The 23,291-nt window shown below is 40.5% G+C and overlaps 1 protein-coding gene across 2 annotated transcripts in view; it reads left to right on the top strand.

The window, feature by feature from the left end:
- NAA16 (N-alpha-acetyltransferase 16, NatA auxiliary subunit) overlaps nt 1-23,291 on the top strand; it is a 38,398-nt gene that overhangs the window by 6,000 nt on the left and 9,107 nt on the right. The window contains exons 2-14 of one of the 2 annotated variants that reach the window (XM_079983516.1): nt 496-580; nt 2,560-2,664; nt 5,225-5,382; nt 5,904-6,038; nt 7,283-7,436; nt 8,402-8,521; nt 9,553-9,648; nt 10,832-10,938; nt 17,544-17,616; nt 17,762-17,931; nt 19,293-19,445; nt 21,393-21,521; nt 21,716-21,929. In XM_079983516.1, the coding sequence (XP_079839642.1) occupies nt 496-580; nt 2,560-2,664; nt 5,225-5,382; nt 5,904-6,038; nt 7,283-7,436; nt 8,402-8,521; nt 9,553-9,648; nt 10,832-10,938; nt 17,544-17,616; nt 17,762-17,931; nt 19,293-19,445; nt 21,393-21,521; nt 21,716-21,929 (1,699 nt within the window). Of the gene's footprint in view, nt 1-495; nt 581-2,559; nt 2,665-5,224; nt 5,383-5,903; nt 6,039-7,282; nt 7,437-8,401; nt 8,522-9,552; nt 9,649-10,831; nt 10,939-12,288; nt 12,651-17,543; nt 17,617-17,761; nt 17,932-19,292; nt 19,446-21,392; nt 21,522-21,715; nt 21,930-23,291 lie in introns of those variants that run through there. The other variant, XM_079983517.1, reaches the window with a different exon arrangement.

Here is a 23,291-nt window from a genome sequence, read left to right as displayed (position 1 = left end):
TTTGTTCTTTGCATTCTGCTGGTGCTTTGTTTGGAGGAAATAAACCACAGCTCCTGGTTTGAACACCACAGCAAGCCAGACTCCTGACTTGTTGCACAGAGGTGTGGTAGGAGCAGGGGAAGAGCAGAGTGAGAACTTTTATTGTTCACATAAAATCATTGCTTAACTATAACTTGTATGGCCCAGTTTGCCTGTCAGAACTCTTATTGGACACTTGGAGGCATTTAGCAAGGGGAAATGGCAGGTAAGGAAAAGGAAAAAAATTAGGAACTATTCTCTCCTACTGCTGTTTTTCATTTTTGAAAATTACTGTCAGTTTCCCTGCATATATTTGATTGTGTTATATCGTTTGACCCTCAGAGATCTCATTAAAAGGCAGTCTTGTCAGTGATTTGAAGTGCCACTGAAGAAGCTAATGGATTGTGATACTAAGTTAAGTAAGAGATTACTTTTTAAGATAGGTGTAACCTAATCTTATTTTTTTCCCCTTCCTAGAAATGTTATGAACAAAAACAGTACAAAAATGGGCTCAAATTCTGTAAGATGATCCTTTCCAATCCAAAGTTTGCTGAGCATGGAGGTAAGTGCATTATTTTAATTTTTTCATTTTCTTAAAGCAGGGGTGTCCAACAGGTTGATCGTGATCTAGTGGTCGATCCCTGGGTGGTTTTGGTCAATCGCGGGGGGCTCCCTTTCCTTTCCGGTGGCAAAAGAGTATCCAGCTTGCCCCTTCCTCAATTCACGTACAATCGCTAGAATGGAAGACGGAGTTTTCCCCTTTTTCCTTTTCCTTTAATAAATCTCAACATTTTTGTATCCCCTCCCTAAAAAAAGCTCAACAACTTTGACCTGAACCCCTGCTCCCCCCACTGCCAGTTTTTTATTCTCTGAGTAGATCGCAATCTCTTTGGAGTTGGACGTCCCTGTCTTAAAGGATGTTTACCCAGCAGATATTCAGAGTGTTTGTTTTACACCATTTAGAATGATAAATTTTAAACTTCAAGTATATTGAAATAATTTAAACAAGCCTTTCCTTCTGAGCAGTGGTAGAAACTCTGCTATATAAGCTAAGTGCCAAATGGCACTAGGTTATGTTTGCCACAACAGACTGTCTAGTTGCCTTTTTTGGCAGTGACATTTCTTATTACAGTGGTGCCCCGCAAGACGAATGCCTCGCAAGACGAAAAACCCGCTAGACGAAAGGGCTTTCCGTTTTTCGAGGCGTTTCGCAAGACAAATTTCTCTATGGGCTTGCTTTGCAAGACGAAAATGTCTTGCGAGTCTTGCGATTTTTCCCGCTTTTCCCTCCTTTTTCTAAGCCGTTAATAGCCGCTAAGCCGCTAAAAGCCGCTAATAGCGCTAAGCCGCTAAGCCGCTAATAGGGTTGCTTCGCAAGACGAAAAAACCGCAAGACGAAGAGACTCGCGGAACGGATTCTTTTTGTCTTGCGAAGCACCACTGTATTCCTCTTCTATACCAATTTATATTTTAAAGAAAAATCTCAAAGCGGTTTACAGCACATTAAAACATCAAATAAAACAATTCAGAATAAAATGACAAGAAATCTCCCATGATTGGACGACTGGCTGGCATGCAGCAGCATCTTTTGATGTGGGGGTGTGCAATAGCAGAAAACGCTGCAGCCTGCTAGCCAGATGGAGATGTCAGTCGCCAAACCTAGAGACGAGGCATTGTCACTTGGGTGAAATTGGATCTGCACCAGTTGTAAAATGTTCCTGGCACCTGTGGAATTTCAGACAATGCTTCTGAGCAGAACCTTAGAGAATTCAGTCTTGGTCTGGTGTACATGTACAAAAGAATGAGGTGGTAAGGTGAATTGTGCCATTTCAAACTGCAGATGGTGGATTTTGCTCCTATATCTATAAATAAGTAGAAAACTAGCAAAATTGGGAATTAGCTGAACTACAGCCTTTTCTCTCACATGCTAGATGTTTCTTGCACAGCTTGTGTGTTTGTGTATTTTAATATGGGGGCATCCTCACCAGAAATCTGAAAGCTCATTACAATACAAAACCTGTTCCCTTTTGTGGTAATCTTTGTTTTGTTTTATACTGCTACAATCTGTATCCTGAACTGTTACACTTTCTCCTACCACTCTGTTCTGAAGGTGTAGGGATCAGAACTCTCTGGTTTCTGGAAATGAATGCATGTTCCATGATAGTTGTTGGTCATAGGTTATTATTGACTTAAGCTTGAATAATTTCACTTTGATTTACTCTGATTCAGAGCTGCTTTGTTTGGGGAGTGGGGCAGTGGTTTCTCCTTCCATTCTGCAGAGCAAGAGCAGGATGACGTACACATTCTTCTGTGTGCTCTATACCTAGCTGCCCCACCCCACAAAATAGTGAATGAGAAGCTTTTGTGGATGTGTGGGAAGGTGAGAATCCATACCTGTGTTTGCATCCATGTATTCCCAAGAGGTGCTTGGATTATTATTATTATTATTATTATTATTATTATTATTAGATGGGGATTGTGAAACTTATCACACGTGTGTTGCTTAAACTTGATTCTTACATTATAAAATATTTCTTACAGAAACTTTGGCTATGAAAGGACTGACCTTGAATTGTTTAGGGAAGAAAGAAGAAGCATATGCATTTGTTCGCAAAGGCCTTCGTAATGATGTAAAAAGTCATGTGTGTATCCTTTCAAATAGTACACCAATTTCAGTTTTTCCTAATAGTTCTGAAATCCTCTTTCTCTACCCCTCTCCCAATTATTATCCAGTGGATACTTTGCTATGCAACAGATTTGAGCGTTTTATATTTAAATGTATAGATTAGGCCATTAGATATTGCCTAACATACCTGTGGCTAACCTGTGGCCATCTAGATATTGTTGGGACTCCAACTCCCTGCCAACCATCAGGAATAATGGGAATTCTAGTCCCACAACAACTGGTGGGTCATAGATAAGCCCCTCCTGGTCTAACAACTTAATTTGATATGTAATCTGTTAAATTTAGGAAATTCTAAAATGCAGTGTATTAGTCATAACACTGGATTCCTGGGTACTTACTGTAGGTCAGCACAAAACGTGTGATGTTTACTATGCCATTCTGTTTCTGCAGGGATGGGGGACCCTTTTATTCTGGCAGGCCGGATCCTGTGGACTCCTGCCCTAGACACCAGCCTTACAGGTTAGGCTGAAAGAGCCACTGCCTGAGGTTACTCAGTGAGTTTCATGGTGGAGTGGGGATTTGAACGCAGGTTTTTCCAGTGATGCTTGTTTCTGCAGGGGTGGAAATCTCCAGCCTGTGGGCCTAGTTAGCCCTCTAAGCCTCAGAGGTTTGCTCCCTAGGCTGTTTTGTCTTTCCTGGGCCTGATGTAATAATATATGGCACTGGGCACAGGAAAGTCCAGGCCTCAAATAAAGGAAGAATTCCGAGCACCCACAAAGCATGCTTCTGATTCTTCCTTTACAGAGGCTTCTTGAACTTTGAATTACTTGACATCCTGTAATGTCAGGGGATGGAAAAGTGGTTGAGGCCACCCAGCTGCCCACATGGTTTGCGGAGCCTGGGCCAGTTCTGGATCTGCCCATAGGGACTTCCCTCCCCTGACCTACAGTCAACTTTTAAGGGTACAAATCTGTCAAAGGAACTTGCAAACAACATCAGTGCCCATTAAAACACACCTGGATTACTAAACCAGGGAGGGGGGTGGTCCTTCCCCACAGGGCCCATGGAAGCCAATGACTCTGTGGCAGAGAAAACCTTCCAGCTGGAGCAGGAGGGGTCAGGCTCCTGGCATCTCCTCTGGCCTGCTTGGCCTTCTCCTCCTGGCTTTCTGTTCACAGAGCAGTTGTCAAGAATTTCCTTCATATCATGCTTCTGTCCTTCTGACATGCAGCTGCTTCATCTTCTCAGCTGCTTAGCCTCCTTGAATTTGAGTCATTCTGAGAAAGGCAGGTAGCAAAAATAATCAAAATAATTTTAAGGAAAATGATATGTTTTGTCCATACATCACCTCAGCCTCATGGTCTAAACAAGTAATAGGCTACAGTGGTGCCCCGCAAGACGAATGCCTCGCAAGATGAAAAACTCGCTAGACGAAAGGGTTTTCCGTTTTTCGAGGCGCTTCGCAAGACGAATTTCCCTATGGCTTGCTTCGCAAGAGGAAAACGTCTTGCGAGTCTTGCGATTTTTTTCGCTCCTCCCCCTTTTTCTAAGCCGCTAATAGCCGCTAAGCCGCTAATAGCGCTAATCCGCTAATAGGGTTGCTTCGCAAGACGATAAAACCACAAGACGAAGAGACTTGCGGAACGGATTCTTTTCGTCTTGCGAGGCACCACTGTATTTTGTGAAAATGAAGAATACCTAATATCACATGATTTCCTCCTCCCTTGGCTTATGGCACCAGAGTATCCGATGGCTTAGTCATATAAGAAGAAGAGTTTGGATTTGATATCCCGCCTTTCACTCCCTTTAAGGAGTCTCAAAGCGGCTAACAATCTCCTTTCCCTTCCTCCCCCACAACAAACACTCTGTGAGGTGAGTGGGGCTGAGAGACTTCAAAGAAGTGTGACTAGCCCAAGGTCACCCGGCAGCTGCACGTGGAGGAGCAGGGAAGCGAACCCTGCTCACCAGATTACGAGACTATCGCTCTTAACCACTACACCACACTGGCATACAAACTTGGCATGGGAGCAAAACCTTATCTTTACCTTTGGCCTCCAGTTCATCTGGGCCTTTGTCTAGCAATGTCCAGAAGGGTTACATCACCACTGTAGTATGGGAGATTTTTCATGAGGAATAAGCTCTCACTAGGATTGGGAAATACTTCAGTTTTCTAGGTGCCAGGATGTCTTGATTCCCAGACAACTGAGCACTTTGGACTTCTTTAGCCCAAGGGACCTCTCCACAATTTTCTGTTGAAGTGCTATGGTAAAATGGCAATTTAACATTTAACTGGCAGATGCACAACTATACCATTAATGCTGAATGCCTGCACAAAAACATTGTTCACATCAAAATGCTATTAAATGCCACATCATATTGCTAACTCCTGCGTTGTATTTTGTATTTGAAATCGCTCCTATGGCTATATAAATCCTTTATTATAATATGTGTTTGCTCATGCTCTTAAGTTGAGATAAATGAATAACACTCATTTATGAATCCTTTCAGGACTATAAACATTTGTCTTCAACTCCCCATCCCCCCACCCCCAAAAACAGTGCATTTCCTTAACTCTGTTAGGTTGGCATGTTTATGGACTCCTGCAGCGCTCTGATAAAAAATATGATGAAGCTATTAAGTGCTATCGAAATGCTCTGAAATTAGATAAAGACAATCTACAAATTCTAAGAGATCTCTCACTGTTGCAGATCCAAATGAGGGATCTTGAAGGCTACAGAGTAAGTAATTCCTCCGGTTTTTGTGTTGAGCTTAACCAAAAACTTGTAAAGTGCTCTCTGAATATTTACTAGAGTTGAGAGGAGCATTTGAGTTTAATTAGGTTGGGGAAATGGACATGCCAATGTTATCTGGGCACCATCTTATGGGTATATGATTTATTTGCCATGTTCAAAACCACCATTGTACAGAACAATTGGGGGGGGGGGACTTTACAAAACTGTAGCACACGGCAAAATGGAAAACCGTTCTTGATGTAGTACCTTCCATTGCTACTTGCAACACTATTCTTTAATTCTAGAGGAGTGGCAGTGACTGTGGCAAATTGTAAATTTACTTGCTAGTAAACATAGTTAAGGTCAGAGGCTGGGCTGCAGTTATAAGTATTTAATAAGAAGTACAGCTGAGCTTTTCTAGTTTTCTTTGCTGTTAAGTCTTAAACAGAATCCTTTTGCACTGTTGGTTAAGAATGGCAAAATTAATTATTTGGTAGAGTATATTTATATTCATTATCTCTTTAAAGGAGACCAGGTATCAGCTGCTGCAGCTGCGGCCAACGCAGAGGGCTTCTTGGATTGGATATGCAATTGCATATCATTTGCTAAAAGATTATGATATGGCCTTAAAATTACTGGAAGAGTTTAGAAAAACTCAGCAGGTAAGATCTTTTCAAAATGTCAATTATTGTACACAGTTAAGAATCTGAGTAAGTGTACTGTAGTCAGAATGATTACTTATTTTCTGTTGTTTTTCTATCCATTGTTCGAAAGAATTACAACTTTGGGATATAAAGCAAAGAAGACGTGCCATTGTTTTATGAAATGTTTCCATTTATTGTACATTCAATATCAAATTCTTTATAGCCTCAGTTATGTTAGTGGAATGATAAGCTAATCAAGTACCAGAGATTGTGATACATTATACACCTGAAATTAAAAAATAAGATGCCACGGGCAACGCACACAGGTGGTTCAACATACGCAAGTCTTTGTACTTTGTCCTTGGTGGAATACCAGAAGAGTATTGTGAGTTGTCTGTAAAGCTGTCATTCTTGATGGTTGGATCAAATTTGATCTCTACAGGTCCCTCTAATAATTTTGTTGTCAATTTGAAATAAGACTTTTCTGTGGAAAAGCTAAACTTAAATGGAAACCGTTAAGCCACAATATCATGAAGAATTGACAAATGGAGTTGTCAGGTAGCACACAAATTCAGTTCAAAGCATCTGTTTATAGTTTATGCTGTTGGGTGGAATTATTCACTTCCTGAATCATATATAGTGGTACATTGGTACTTGAATGGCTTGGCTCCTGAACAGATCGGCTCCCGAATGCTGCAAACCTGGAAGTGTTCTGGATTGTGTACATTTTTTGGAAGCCGAACGTCTGACGCTGCTTCCGTGGCTTCCGATTGAGTGCAGGAAGTTCCTTCAGCCAATTGGAAGCTGCGCCTTGGTTTTCAAAGGGTTTTGGGAGTCAATGAGGGATAACACTATAAAAATACTTTGTTTGGGGGTTTTATATACCTGGGTTCAAAATACAGCCCCCCCCCCTTTATAATGCATGGCAGCAGGGGACTTGTTTCTCCTCTTGCTGCATCTGTTTTTAAAATTTGAAAGCATGTGTGAACACACTATGAATAGTACAGTACAGAAGTACTTTGATACCAGAGTAAAAAACGTATCCCAAGAAGCAGCTGTGAATGTCAATAGTTGAGAGGATTAATTGAGGAGATCAACTTATTGCTTTGTCATTTTTCAAGGCAAGAACTCATTTTTTAAATGACTGTTCATTTCCAAGTTCTAATTCAACTATCCAGTGTCCCTTTATTAACCAAAAAAGAACTTTTGTGAAGTTAGTCTTCTGGGGCAGATTAAATGTTAACTATTCTGTTATTTTCCAGATCCCTCCTAATAAAATAGACTATGAATATAGTGAATTAATATTGTACCAGAATCAAGTTATGAGAGAGGCAGATCTGTTTCAAGAATCTCTGGAACACATAGAAACTTACGAGAGGCAAATATGTGACAAGCTCATGATAGATGAAATAAAAGGTAATACTTTTTTCCCCCTTTTCACATGCTGAAAATATTCCTTCACGTGAATCTTGGTGTGTGAGGTGGTTCAGTCTAGGGAGCTGGGGACCATTAAACCTAGAAGAAGATCACGTTTCCCCCTTGTCATTAAGTGTTTTTTGGGGGACTCTCTGTGTGTAATATAAACATCACACAGACATGCATGCACACACTGTGCAGACACATGCCAGTCCATAAACATTTGTCTGAAATGTTCAAACAGTTTAAAGGAAAGGCTACTCTAGATTAAAAAGATACCCTATAGCGCCCATCCCTGTCTGCTTCATCATGCTCCCATTCCATCACCGCAAGGACTCCCATGGCAGGCTCTGTCACCAAACTGCCTGGTGAGGTTGAAAGGCAAGCTGAGTACCACCACCATCCTTTTGTATTTTTTAAATTTATCTAACAAAAGTTATTTACCTCTTGATGGCAAGAAAACCTCTTAAGCAGTGCTTGTTTTTAAGAAAAATAGGTGCTGTACTGTTTTTAATACTTGATTGGGAGCCGCCCAGAGCGGCTGGGGAAACTCAGCCAGATGGGCGGGGTATAAATAATAAATTATTATTATTATTATTATTATTATTATTATTATTATTATTACCATGAAGTCATTACAGTAAGTCGCTGGGTGACTCAGGGCAGCGCTGAACAGACGCAGCAAGACCTGTCTCATTATCCTAATCAGAATGCTCATTCCATATCACAGCAGCACTGCCCATGCTGGGTAGAAACTGATGTGGGAGAGTGTTATGATTAGGGGCAGATGCAGGATGTTGCTGCCGCACAGTTTCTGAGCAGCTTTCTGCAGCGTAGTCGGTCAGTGTCATCATCACTGTTGGCTAATTGGCTCTTTCAGGCTTCCAGAGTTGAAGATTTCGCCTTCCAGCTGTAGAATGTTTCCCTTAACTTAAATCTGGTTTACGATTTTATTCTTACTTTAGGAGAAATGTTGTTGAAGTTGGGAAGATTGAAAGAAGCTTCTGAAGTCTATAAAGAGCTTATTGACCGGAATGCAGAAAATTGGTGTTACTATGAAGGCTTGGAGAAAGCTCTACAGCCACGTAAGTGTTGTAGTTATAAACTTGGTTTGCACTTTCTTTATTAAGCAATTGGTGTCTTGTTAAGTTCAGAAATCGGAACTCTTGGAACCCTAGACCTTGAAAAGAAGATGGGTATTTGAATTTCATCGTCCAGCATAATTTCCAGTGTTTTATCTACTTATAAGCCTATCTGTACTCAAAACCATAAATCATTATCAGGGACTGCTTCATATGGAGGAGCCTAAAGAGTGAGCTAAATGGCTATGTTCCTTACTGAAGTGATAAGCTTACAGCTTTTTAGCTACTTGTTTTTTTTAAGCTACTTCAGTGTACAGAAACCCATCACCCTGAGATTAAGAGTCTCGTGCTGTACCAACTGAGCCGCATCAGAAGTATAGTTCAAAATGCTATCCTTGGAAAAATGCTGCCAGAGAAAGGATGGTATACAAATGAACTACCTATAATTACTAAATTTACTCTTAAATGTGCTTCACTGCACTATGCATAACTATTACATTACAAAATTTATAATGAAATTTCAATGCTATGCTCCCATTTACTGCTATTTACACTCAACGGCTTCAGTGGAGTTAAGCACAGTTAGAGCATGGCAGCCTTTTAAAGATTATATTTTAACCTTTATAACAATGCCACTTTTTTAAGGTGCTCATAGAATTGCTTCCTCCTCCATTGTAACTTCTGGAGCTCCAACATGTGGTTTCAGAACTGAGGATTTATGTACTGCAGTTTGACTTTTGACATTGATGAAATATTTTGCAACATGGTTTTTTAAAATGTGCGCGTGCACACACAGTATATTTCTATCTTTCTTTCATCAGCTGTTCTCTTTCATCATACTGAAAACTGCTTTTCAACTTGTTCTATATAAAAAAATGCGGTTTGAGATGTTCACCAAGGGCTTCTGTTGAAGAGGACAAGATAAAATTCCTACTAGTGTAGTTTTCCATATTGCATATAGGCACACTTGTGACTTAAACCAGATGCTTATAACATACAAAGACTCAAACTGTACATTTATTATCCACCAATAGGCTCTTTAGATGAAAGACTAGAAATGTATGAAGAAATAAGCAAGCAACATCCAAGAGCGGTTTCACCTAGAAGATTACCTTTAAACTTTGTCACAGGTAACACTGCATATTTCTTTAGTACCTTTACAACTAAACTATTGGCCCACATACCAGCAGCATGCGAAGTCAAACCATTGTGGAACTCAGCCCTGCAGCAGAATGACTGTGAAAGAGCAGAGCAACTGCGATTTCCCCCCCCCTGGGAGCTTGGCTTAGGGTGACAGGCCAATACCTGCCAGTACAGTTATTTTTGTGTGGAAGGCAAAATTGTGTGCTTAGCACAAGTACAGTGGTTCCTCGGGTTAAGAACTTAATTCGTTCTGGAGGTCCATTCTTAACCTGAAACTGTTCTTAACCTGAAGCACCACTTTAGCTAATGGGGCCTCCTGCTGCCACCACGCCGCTGGAGCACGATTTCTGTTCCCATGCTGAAGCAAAGTTCTTAACCCGAGGTAATATTTCTGGGTTAGCGGAGTCTGTAACCAGAAGCGTATGTAACCTGAAGCGTATGTAACCCGAAGTACCACTGTACTAGAGCAAGACAGGAATCCCCTCTTTTCATTGCAACCTGCTGTGTCCCCCCCAAAACATTACTGCTGTCGGTTGGAAGATACAGAACAGGATGGGATTCAGCACAGAAAGCTGCACCACATCGTAAAGGATTGGTGAAAGTGCTTCCACTAGCACAGAGCCACCATTTGGCCCTGTCAGATGGTTCTGTCAAATGCTGGTCACAAAACAGCTGACTTTTTTTTCTTTCTAATGTACACACATTCAGATGCATAGCACACTCATCCTTTATTGCTGTTACAAACAGCAGTAACGGCCACTAATTGTAAGGGTTCAGATATCTTCCTTACGTCATTTTTTAACAACTGTGTCGTTAAAACGTCATTCTGCACTCACTGAACTCCTTGGGTATGTCATAGGTTCAGTTAAAGAATGTGCTATATGTGTTTTTTTAAAACAACAGCAACCCAGTATCCTGGCAGGCTAAAAAGGCTGAAATTATGTATAAATTATGCAAATTAGAACAATTATTCAAAACATTCAGATTTGCTCAAAAAAAGACCAGGTACAAGTATTTCTGTCGAAGCAGAAAAACTTTTTAATTTCAAATTACAAGTAGATCACTGTTCTTACCAGCTTCTTTCAGGTTTTAACATAAAATTTATAAAAACTTTATCAGTAGTGCAACACTAAGTAATAAGAATATAACTCAATGCAATTTTGTTTCTAGGCGAAAAATTTAGAGAACTAATGGATAAATTCCTGCGGGTTAACTTCAGTAAAGGCTGCCCACCTTTGTTTACCACTTTGAAATCTTTGTATTACAGTAAAGAAAAGGTAAAACTCAAATTTATTCAGTTTTCGTACAGCTTTGTGTGTCTTACAGATAATTTACCAGTAACAGTCACTTTTCCTTTCCATTTCTCATGCCAGGGTAAACTGTAGTTAAATGGTTAAGATTAATATGCCTAAGAAGAGTATTTCACTCCTTCCCACTCTTGCTGGGTGGAAGGAAACAAGCTGTGACCCTTGACTTATGCCTGAAGCAGGGATCATGGGTTGTTTCACTCCCAACAAATCATGGTCTGTGGCCAAGTTTGTACTTGGCTTATTGATCATGGTTTGTTGGAACAAAGCAATGTTCCCTGGTAAGAAGAAGCCAGGGATCTAAGCAAGGGAGAACTGAGCCTTTGTAAATCTGTGTTTAAATTTCATTCATCTGCCATAACCACCTGAAAATTTGATTTCGGATAAAACTTGCTATAGTCTTGTTTATCTACACTGCTACAATTTTCTATTTTACTTGCTTACTTGGAAGTATATGGGAATCAAAGCGTGCCTACTTGCGAAATGTGCATAGGATTGCAGCCTAAAGAGCTAGATGCAGTTTCTGTTGCTCACACATTGTTGACATGCCGTTATGATTTTCTAAACTTTAAGACTTTATATATTTCCAATCCAAGTCCTCCTAGTGAAGGAATAGTACAAAAGACAATAAAATGATTCTGAAGTCATAATTTTCAGTAGAAAAACATGATATAAAAACTGAAAGAAAATATTGTCTAATGCATTTAATAACTCTTTGTGGAATTATGTCTTTTAACATAAACTGTAACATAATCTCTAATGTTAAATATGTCGATAGGGTCATGCAATAACAGTTTAAAGGTTATTTTAAAAACATTTTCATAATTTCAGTAGCCGTATATAAAAAATACTTCAGTGGGGTGGGGGTGGGTGTATAAAAATACAACTTAAAGGAAAATACTCCTGTTAGTCTTTCTTTAAAAAAATAATATTTATTAAAGTTTCAAAAAAGTTACAAGAATAAGGAAAAAAAAGAAAAAAAGGAAAAAATACAAAATGCAGAAAAGTAAAAACAATTAAAAACAAATCAACCTTTCCATATCTTGTCTTTCATTTACTTGTTTCCCTGACCTCCTCACACCTCCCTTTTTTGTATTCTAGTTCAATTAGTTATTTCAGCAAATCCTTTCCATTTTTACTTTTATCTTAATAATTTATCTTAATATATTATAACTTTACATTCTCACCTATTAATAATCCATTTTTACACACTCCTTTGTAACATTACTGCTAAAACCACATAACTTCATTCCAGCATCCAATACTCCTGTTATCCTTGCAGTAATATTAACATTAGTTAATATTACTCTTCATCTTCAGGTGAAATGGCTGGCTGTTAAATAGTCAGGGAAACCATGACTTCCTGACTCTTTTGGAAGATGGGACTCAGAAAGCCACCTGTTGTGTGGTGTGTACACATTGTTATGAATGGGAATTCCTAAAGTAGGATATTTATGCCAAAATAAGGAGCTGTCGTTGATTTATTGTACTGTCTTTAGGAAGCTATCCTGTATTCTGAGTGGACATTTATCTATATAGACAGCAGTTGATCAGGACCTTGGAAGAAGTCAGCTGGATGGCTTTTAAATTGAAGATGGGTTTGGAAAGTTGAAGTCGATGGATATTTTGTGGGGTTTGGCCTTGTCATTTTGACACAATAAGATATAAAAATAGAGGATTAAGTGTTTTCAAAGAATTTTAGGTGGCAGTTTTGTTCCCAGCTAGATGCAAAACTTTTAACTTTAGCTGTAAGAGCAGAGGCTCTATTTTCATTTTATAATTTACCCATAGAGCGGTATCTAGTGCGCAGACAGACATAATTTACACAGCAGGATTTCCCCTTTTCTTGCTCATACACACACAGAAATCTGCCCTGGAAGATCTCCCAACCCTCAGCATAAGGCAGCACCACATACCTGACCTCCCTCCAGATAAGTTACTGCTGCACACCTGGAGGAGGGGCAAGGTCAGTGCAGTGGCAGAGGCACTCGGGTGCTGATGATGCATTAACCATGTGCTGACCTGACCGCCATGTCTCCCCTCTCCATCTTGGGATGCGGCAGCAGGTTGGCCAGAGGGCAGTCAGGTAAGCAGTGCAGCCCCACAGCGCCATCCACTTTGGTTTGGAGGTAGGAGGAAAATTCATAGACTCATAGAATCATAGAGTTGGAAGAGACCACAAGGGCCATCAAGTCCAACCCCCTGCCAAGCAGGAAACACCATCAGAGCACTCCTGACATATGGTTGTCAAGCCTCGGCTTAAAGACCTCCAAAGAAGGAGACTCCACCGCACTCCTTGGCAGCAAATTCCACTGTTGAACAGCTCTTACTGTCAGGAAGTTCTTCCTAATGTTTAGGTGGAATCTTCCTAATGTTTAGGTGAAATTCCCATACTGCAAGTCTTTTCCGCTTGTGAGTGGAGGTCACCTGTAGAAAATGGAACAGGTTGTGTTCCCTGGACTATTTTTATAACATAAAATACATTGTGTAGTTGTTTGTGTAGATGGGTGCTATTCTATCTGCCCTGCTCATGGATGCCCATAGCCCAGTTGTCTTTCAACAACTTTGTAAGTTGTGCCACTGGAGATGTCTGGATCTCCAGGTTGGGTTACTGCAATCACCCTAGGGCTTCAGTGTCTGAAGGACTGCTTGCTTGTCTTTTGAGCCTGCCCCTTCCTTGGCCCTTGCATCAGTTAGCAAGCCGCATCTTGGAGGAGGGGGGCTATGCATAGCACTGATTTCCTGCTCATTGTATCAGTCACAAAAAAGCTTCACAAACACTCTTCAGAATTCTAGCAGTCACTCCTTCAGAGTGAAATACGAAGGGAGGACTGTAAAATAAGTCAACATCAAGGTTTACGTCAAATGTGTTGCAGGTGTGTTGATTCCATTGAAGCTCAACATCATGTGTCCTCTTTGAGTAACTTAAAACACGGAGAGGCTGTGAGGAAATAATGCATGAGGGAATGACTGGCTGGAAGAAACAGCAGAAGTCTCAGAAAGTGTACTCAGGAAGGTAGGCTGACTCCCCCTGAAGACTTTTCTTTTGCCCTCGTAGGAAGGCTGGCTTTGTGCCTGATAGGAAATAATGGGGGAAATAATAGGAAATAATGGAGGAAAGCTGTGGTAGCTGCAGAAGAAAGAGAGTCTCTTCCACAGCCAGAACAGAGGGAGAAAATCATTCTGTCTGACTGGATGAAACGTTTGCACAGGCAGAACATTTAGCATAGTGAGATTTCACCCTGTATTCCACCTTCTGCTTCCAGTCTTCAGGACGAGAGTATCATCGTTTTTATAGCAAAAGCAGCACCACACCCACACAAATGGGAGAGACCAGCAGAAAGAAAGAAAGAAAGAAAGAAAGAAAGAAAGAAAGAAAGAAAGAAAATGAAATTTCCACGAGTGTGTTCAGATAGACTGGGCAGGACAGAGAGTTACTGTGGAAGTAAGGGGGCTGGTCTGCAAAGTTGCCCACATTGCAGCACAAGCTGCATTTGGGTTGTGAAGGCCAAACAACTGTTGGCTGTGGGGTGGGCGAGGCAGCAAAATAGGGCAAAGGGTACGAAATGGGGAAGAGGTGAGTGAAGAAAGCAGCAATGGAGAAAATGAAGACGGAGGAAGAAGGAAAGAAAGTAGCAAAGAGGAAGAAGGGACAGCGAGGAAACGGGAACTGAAGTGAATATACTGAGACTTGCAGAAAGGGAAACTAGAACTTGAGAAGAGTATGGGGTTGTTTGGGACATACCAGGGATCTGTAACGTTCCACTTTTCCTTGCCTGCTTGGCAGCTGTGTATATCCTAAACAGCTAGGAGGAGCTCCTCAGTGTTCCTCCTTGCCAGGCCTAGCTTGGGAATCCGTCCCTCTAACCTCTATGGCAAACCTCACGGATTGAGAAAAAGCTACTGGGGGCCAGAAGGAGCCAAAGTTCATTTTTGCCACCTTACTGAGTCCACCCATGCAGCTTCGGTGGCTCCTTTTCTTAACATCTGCTTAATTTTGCTTGGTACCTCTCCCCCTTGCCTTCCTTTGAATCCTCACTCCCTTCCGGTCCTGCCAGCTCAGAATATCAGTCACAAGATGGGCCTTTCCCCTGTGGTTACAATATTCCCATGTGCTTCCCTGCAGCAGAGGATTATACCATGCTAGGTGCACTTATGAACGGGGCTTTACTTGAGTCACAGCTCCCGTGCAAGTGATATGAAATTAATGGAGTCCCGCCAGAGCTTGTTTACATAATCAAGGATTCAGAGGTGACTGTTATGGGATAAGTTGCCATCCACAAACAAAAATTCAGGTTGTTTCCAGTGCATCTTCTTGATCTTGACCTGTTCACTGTGTCACTGTATTTTTCAGGGGGTCTGCCTCATTTGTCAGAGATAACAAGGAACATACTTCAAAAAGATAAACCTACGATCTCTGATTCTGTTAACAATGATTGATTCAGTCTTCAGTTGTCAATCTCCATTTCACCCCTTGAGCACTAGATTAACCGCATAGGCTGTTGAAGCAGAAAAGGGATCATGTTCTAAAAAGCAAAGCAAAAACAAGCTTATCAGTGCTCTTTTGAGTATCAGTAAATTCCATTGAGCATACCCTTAGCAAGGATGCACAATCCTCACTGAAATGAGTTATGGTATTTTTCTCCTGTGTGTGTGAGAGAGAGAGAATGAGAATGAGGAGGCATATTGTGTAGGGACCTATGGAGAAAGGGCTTGGCTACTTATTTATATCAAATCAGAATGCAAAATGAGCCACATTCCCCCCATGCTTCATGGCAGGTGGACCCTTTAGCACATCACACACCAGCATGTGTTTGGATAGAGTGTGAGGTTTCCCCTAGCACAGCGGGGAAGACCTTTTAGTTTGATTCAGTAGGACTGTGCTATACTATCCCATGTCCTTGTGACCAACCTCTCTCTATTTCTGTGGAGGCTTCTCTTTCATTCATGAGTCTTGCCGATACCAGGGTGGTGCCACTTGTCCACGAGATTTCTTGTGTGAAGGTTCACTTACACCAAACTGTGCTTGCTGAATCCAAACTGCAAAAACATGTTAGACTCTTCTCCCCTTAACGTGTTAAGCTTTGCAGTGACAAGAAGAATCTGAAATGCATATACTTTGAAATGAGCAGACCCTCACCCCATCAGGTGAATTTCTGAAATGGTGTAAGGCAGACTTTCAACACAGCAGTTGGAATGGTTATGGACATTCTGTGATGATTAGCTTCATCACTGAAAAGGAACACTTACATTATCCAATATACTAATCATGTGCTGATCCTTATGTTGCCAGAATGGAGTTGTCCACACTCCAGAGGGAGGTGTCAGCAGGTTCAGGGGAGACCCAATGTTTGTAGAAATCTGAAAATAAAATTTTAATAAAAAAGGTAACCCTAAGGAGTGGATGACCAAAAACATTCCAGTGGGGAGTGAGCACTCTTTTAAGTGTCTGTTTCCAGGTGAGGGGAGAGAACAGAAAACTGGGAGGGGGAAATGAAGTGTTCTGGAAGAGGGCTGGCTTGCTGGTTATTAGGGACCCCAAACAGAAGCATTCCACTCTTCAACACTTGGTTGTTCATCCCGCTTGATCTGTATAAATAAATTCAAACACAAAATGAGCCATTAAGCTATGGATTTCTCACAGGTCTCTGGTTAGCAATTGGGGTAAGCATAATGCTGGGCTAGATGGAGGCTGTTTTAGTATATAACACTAAGCCATGGTTGCTTTAACCATGTGTTGTTCAATAAGCCACAAGTCATCTCACAGACAAATCATATCTTGTTTCTCTGAAGCTTGGTTTGTTTTTATATCTCTGTTGCTTTGGAAGAATCTGGGGCAGACAAACTATGGTTAAGCAGAGATGCTGGGCTCTGACGGAACACCAAGCCATGGTTAAAATAATCCATCAAGAATCACAGTCCCTTCCAACTCTACCGTTCTATGATTCTATGTATCCGTGGCTTCACATTGTAGCTTGTTGCCAGAAAACAAACAGTGGTTAATCTTCTGAATTAGAAGGGCTAAACAGACCATGGATTGGAGTTATTTGTGAACCAGGCCAGCCCGTTGATGGGATCCAGCAGTTTATTCTTATGTAGCTTCACCCATGTTCTCACAGAAACCCCATCTCTTTTGTGCTCTGATAGCAAAAGTAGAAACTGATTGGGTTGAACTAGTCTGCAAAAGTAGTTAACAGTTTTAAAAACAATGGGGGGAAAATAGGCAACCATTTAACCTTTATTGTAAAGAGAAAGGAAAGGGATCCTCGCCGCTTTGGATATAACGGGTGATATCCAGTGTTGGTTATACTCTGAGTAGACCATTAGATCAGTGGTTTGATGCCACTAGCTTTTACATGTTCCGATTTTGCTCTGGGAATAAACTAGGTGCGGATTATTTGTTTTGCAAAACATAATGTATTATACAGATTTTAGTATTGTTTTAAGTTAGTTAGAAGTATTAGCACTATTCATTTGGCATGATTAGCTGTATCTGGATAATATATCAAATGGAATGCAATGTGATTTAAAGAAAAAATCAAGTTAAAATAAACTTGGCAACTATATTTTTATAGGTTTCTACGATCCAAGAGCTTGTTACTGGTTACGAAGCTTCTTTGAAAACCTGTGACTTGTTCAGTCCATATGGTAGGTTTCATTATTTACAAACTGTAGCTAAAAAGCAGCTTTTAATCCTTATTTTAGCTGTGCTGGTAGACCTCCAAACAGACATAATAATAAGTAAGCATTTTAATTTCTTGCCAAATTTTCTGACACGTATGTATCATTGCAGAAAATGGCGATCAAGAGCCACCGACAACTCTGCTTTGGGTTCGCTATTTCCTTGCACAGCACTTTGACAAACTGGGTCAGTTTTCCGTGGCCTTGGATTACATTAATTCTGCCATTGCAAGTACGCCAACACTAATAGAGTTGTTCTATCTGAAAGCAAAAATTTATAAGGTAATATTGGCATAAATGTATCAGAAATGGAATATGTAATCAATGTATATTCTTTTCATAGACATTTTATGTTGAGATAAGAACAGAACCACTCTTACCAGATCAAAAGAAAACAATGCACAATGTTTTCAGTGAAGCAGCTAAAGTAATGTTAAGTGCAAAACCAAAACATCTAGAAATCACAAGCATATCATTAAAAACGCCGAAAGAGTTTTTGCATGGGCAAAACCCAGCTTTCAGTCTGCTTTTGTAGGAGAACGACCTTCCTAGCCACTCATAATCAGAACCAAGGTGCCCCAAGAACCCTAATAGCTAGCCCTATCTTAAACTCTCAGGTACCCATGTAAGCCCAAAAGAAGCTGCTACTTCTCCCTTTCTGGAACAGGTAAATTTTAGCATTTCAATTTCAATCTCTCCCTCCCTCTCTCCCTCTTCTGGCTTCCTCCTGAGGCCTAGTCCCACAGCATCGGCATTTTAAACTTGCCCTGTTGTGCCCATTCCAAGCCTCCATTATGCCCTGCTGAATCCCAAGCGCCCTTCCCTCTCCTTATGCAGCAATGGCAGTTCTTTCCACCTCTGTTTCCCTTTCCTTCTCCATCTCCATAGAATCAGCTAAATTTTACCCAGAGTAAAACTTGAAATTAATGAACACGATTTCACCAAGTTTACTCTTAGCTGAATATCACTCAGTGAATTTCTGTGTGGCCTGTACATGTATCCACTTGTCCCTGTATTTCTTATCAATTAAAGTGGCTTTTCCCACCTCTAGCTGTAATATGTGTTCCAATGCTGTCTACCTGCACCCCACCCACAAATTATTGGTATACTAGACCCCAGATCTTGCGGTTGGATCTATATGTACATGTGCATGACCAAGGCCTTAGTGTTCGCTCTTTTGTCCATGGCCTCTTGCAGCAGTCAGAAAAGGGACAATCAAAAGTAATTCATAATATGAAATGTTTGTGATCATCGTCTTTTTGTGGAAGCAAATGGTGGGCTTGGACGATGGAAATAGTTTTTGTTTTCAATGTAAAATGTGAGCAGCTCTCACTCAAAGTTAGTAAAGGTTCTGTGCTTCTTCCATACTCAGATATTTAATGCTAACATAATTTTGCCAGACCTGTGAAGCTTGACATAGGCACTGAAGTCTGAACATGATCCTTTTTTAGTTTTCATCGGATCAATATCTTCAGAGCTACGTTTCACACAGCGAAGCATAATAAGATTGGCTGTGATTTGTGCATGCAAAATGTTTCGGAAAGGGGAGATGCACGTGCGCGTTACAGTTCTCAGAGCTTACACAATATGCCTGTTACTGACATTGAAAATTAAGTATAAAACTCTTCCCTTTCCCTCAATAGCATGTAGGCAACCTAAAGGAGTCTGCCAAATGGATGGATGAGGCGCAGTCGTTGGATACAGCCGATAGATTCATCAACTCCAAATGTGCAAAGTATATGCTGAGAGCAAATATGGTGAAGGATGCAGAAGAGATGTGTTCCAAGTTCACACGGGTAGGAGATATATTTTAAATAGAGGTTGGTTGTGTATTTGTTTTGAAAATTTCCTCTTGTCAGTTTCAGTTTTTATTATTATTATTATTATTATAAGTCATTGGTAGCAGAATTGTATGATGCAGGAAAAATTCACCTAACTTCTAATTGAGCCAAGATAATAGTACTGATGAATTTCCAGGAACAGAATAGTCCTATTTTCCCCCTGTAATCTTTAAATATATTTTAGCTATTTCACTGCAGTATGAAACAGCTTCATCATGAGTAACCCTGTCACAGTAAATGAATTACTCATGAGGAGGCTGGAAGTTTTAGTGGGAGCAAATTCCATGTCCATAGACTAGCCAACTAAAAGTCAACATTTTTCATTAAGATGCATAGGCTAACTTGGTGGTGAAAGAAATACAGGCATCGTTACTACTGAAGACTACGTTTAAATTTCGTAAATTATTAAATAGACTGCAGGCTACAATCCTGTACCCGTTTACCTTGGAGTAAGCCCAGTTTAACTCAGTGGGACTGGCTATTGGAACTGTATGTGCAAGATTGCATTGTAAAAATCTTTGAAACGTCTTCCCATTCAGGCAGTTCTTCACATTGCCAAATTTTCCATTGGCATTTGACCTTTTGTAAGGTCTCCGTTCATTTTGACTGGGAAGCCCAGCCAGATGGGCGGGGAATGAAGGAATGAATGAAAGACTATAATATAATATAATATAATATAATATAATATAATATAATATAATATAATATACAGTCACATTGCCAGTACGGTGTTGAGTGGTTGCCTTGATGACCACAGAGGGAAAGGAGTTGTTCAGATTTGCTTTTCTTGGACCTCAGTCCTTTACCCTCTTACCTAGGAGTAAGCCTCATGGACATGAATAGGACTTACTTTTGAGTAGCTAGGTATAGGATTACCCTCTTAGTGTTGCACCTCGTGTCTTCACTATTAAAATTCCCTGCCTTCTTGAGCTGTCAGTCATTAATTAAACAAGACCACATTTATAGCTTTTTGCACACAGTGTTTGCTACTACATGAGAAATATTGTCTGGTCTTCTTAAGAACACCTCCCTTATCTCTGCCTCTCTTGCAGTGAAAGTGCCCACATTCTCGTTTCTGTATGAATGAAATATTGCCCTTCTCACAGACTTTCCCATTAGCTGAATAGAAAAAGCATGCATTAGGTAAAGCCTTTGGAAAAGGGAAAAGAATAGGATACTTTATAAGACTGGGGGTTGCCAATATGATGCCCTCCTGACATTCAGAAAACATCTTAAGGCAGCCCTGTTCAGGGAAGTTTTTAATATGTAATGCTGTACTGTTTTTAACACTGATTGGGAGCCGCCCAGAGTGGCTGGGGAAACTCAGCCAGATGGGCGGGGTATAAATAATAAATAATAAATAATTATTATTATTATTATTATTATTATTATTATTATTATTATTATTGTTGTTGTTGTTGTTGTTGTTGTTGTTGGAGAACAACTCCTGTCACCCGCTGCCTGACCATGGATTGTGGTGGTCAGGGCTATGGCAGTGGCTTGGTTCTGCAACATCTGAAAGTGCTACATTTGCTATCCCTGCACTCAATAATTGAAAAATCCAGAAATCAATAATTATCTTCTTTTTAAAAGACATCTGAAGGCAGCCCTATTTAGGGAAGTTTTTAATATTTAATGCTGTATTGTTTTTAACACATGATTGGAAGCCGCCCAGGGTGGCTGGGGAAACTCAGCCAGATGGGCGGGGTATAAATAATAAATTATTATTAATTATTATTATTATCCAAAGAATTATATCAGTTATTTATTGTTAAAGCATTCTTATAGGATATCATAGGGCTGTGTGTGTGTGTGTGGATGGAAAGACAGATAGATTTCACACATATACATATAAATTTAAACAACTGTCGATCCCACACAATACTTTTTTATTTATTTCAGGAAGGAACTTCTGCCATGGAGAATCTGAATGAAATGCAGTGCATGTGGTTCCAAACAGAATGCGCTTTAGCTTTTCAGAGGCTAGGGAAATATGGAGATGCCTTGAAAAAGTGCCATGAAGTGGAGAGGGTAAGTAGGTAAACAGATTGCTTTTTCCTGACAACCGCTTCTCATAAGCAACATGAGCTTTGTTAATTTGCCACCTGCTTTAAAGTTGCCAAAACACTTATTTCGAAAAAGCTGTAAGCACACCTAGGAAGCGGCCTTATTTGTCCATCTAGTAAACTGCATCATAAAAAATAGTGTCCTCTTTTCTTTTTAAGCACTTTTTTGAGATAACAGATGATCAATTTGACTTCCACACCTACTGCATGAGAAAGATGACACTCCGTGCCTATGTGGACCTCTTGAGGTTGGAAGACATTCTCAGGCAACATGCCTTCTACTTCAAGGCGGCTCGCTCAGCAATTGAAATCTACCTGAAGCTATATGATAATCCGCTAGCCAATGAAAGCAAAGAACAAGAAGTAAATTCAGGTATTGAAGCAATAATTAAGATAGTGTGAGTATAAAAAGCTTTGTACAGAAGTGTTCACTGCTGAAAATGTAAAGCAGCGGTGGTGGTATATGGAAAGGAAACTTATTTTATATAGGGCTGGGGAGAATCATCTGCTGAAATGGATGTTAAAATAGCTTAATAATCAGTGCAGTATTAAGAATTTAAAACAAGGATTGCCCAGCCTTTTTGTGCCCACATACACATTTGAAAACTGGGAAAACTGATTGCCATGCATACACCACAACCGTTGAACACACCTAAATCTGTTCTGTTGGCTGCTGCAGGCACCAAGTTGATGGACCCTGATCCAGCACAGAATTTAGATGGTTGAAAATCTTCATTTTAGGGTTGTTGTTTTTTTGAAATGGTTTTTATTTGATTTTACAAATATAAATTTATAACAAAACCAAATACATATCCATACAGAGAGATTTCTCTGAATCTCAATATTCCCCCCCATCCCCTCCGTGGGGCCTATTGTCAACGTTTTCAACTGCATATTAACGTATTTTTCGCTCCATTGGATGCAGTTTTTCCCCTACAAAAATTGAGGGGAAATGTGTGTGCATCCTATGGAACGAATGCAGGCTTATGCCTAGCTGCGCGCAACCCCTTCGGCAGGGAGAGGCTGCACAGGCCTATGGTTTCTTTAGCTCCACGCAGCCTCTGACGGCAGGGAGGGATTGCGCGGGGCTAAAGAGGAAGCCAAAGCAGCCAGCGGGATCCATCCTGCTCACTGCCTTGGCTTGTTCCATAGCTGCGCGCAACCCCTCTGGCAGGGAGAGGCTGCATGGGGCTATGGCTTCTTTAGCTCCACGCAGCCTCTCCCGGCAGGAGAGTTGTGCAGTTGAAGGAAAGGTAATGGTAGAACTTTTAGCCATTAACTGAAATGTTCTACAACAAAACGCTTTCCTCTGGTGTTCACAGAACCACGTGTCATTTAGATCACTGCAGAAAGGAAAATCTGTTGTTGCTTCAAGCAGCAAAAGCGTTCACGTATAATGCTTCTGTTTACTTTCCTGTCAGAAAATATAGTTCTCTTAACTCACTGATGCTTCTGTGCATACACAGGCTGAGACCTATATAAATTTATAGGAGTTCACACTTTTCTCCATTGTGCAAATTGTGGTTTATTCCTACAGTCTGCTTCCTATCTTTTAACCATAGCATATCTACCTCTTATCCCAAAATTGCTACGTTTTCTTGAGAAATTTTGATGAGGGACCTTGCCAAAAAGTTTCTGAACCTGAAGCGCATAGTGTGTACTGGAGTGCTTATAGCTAGCTTTTAAGAATCCTGAAGGTTTATTTTAACAATAAATTAAGAGTTACTTCTTTTAT

This window comes from Podarcis cretensis (genome assembly GCF_951804945.1).
Source record: "Podarcis cretensis genome assembly, chromosome: 7".
Classification (NCBI taxonomy): Eukaryota; Metazoa; Chordata; class Lepidosauria; order Squamata; family Lacertidae; genus Podarcis; species Podarcis cretensis.
This window is presented reverse-complemented; position numbering and strand designations above follow the sequence as displayed.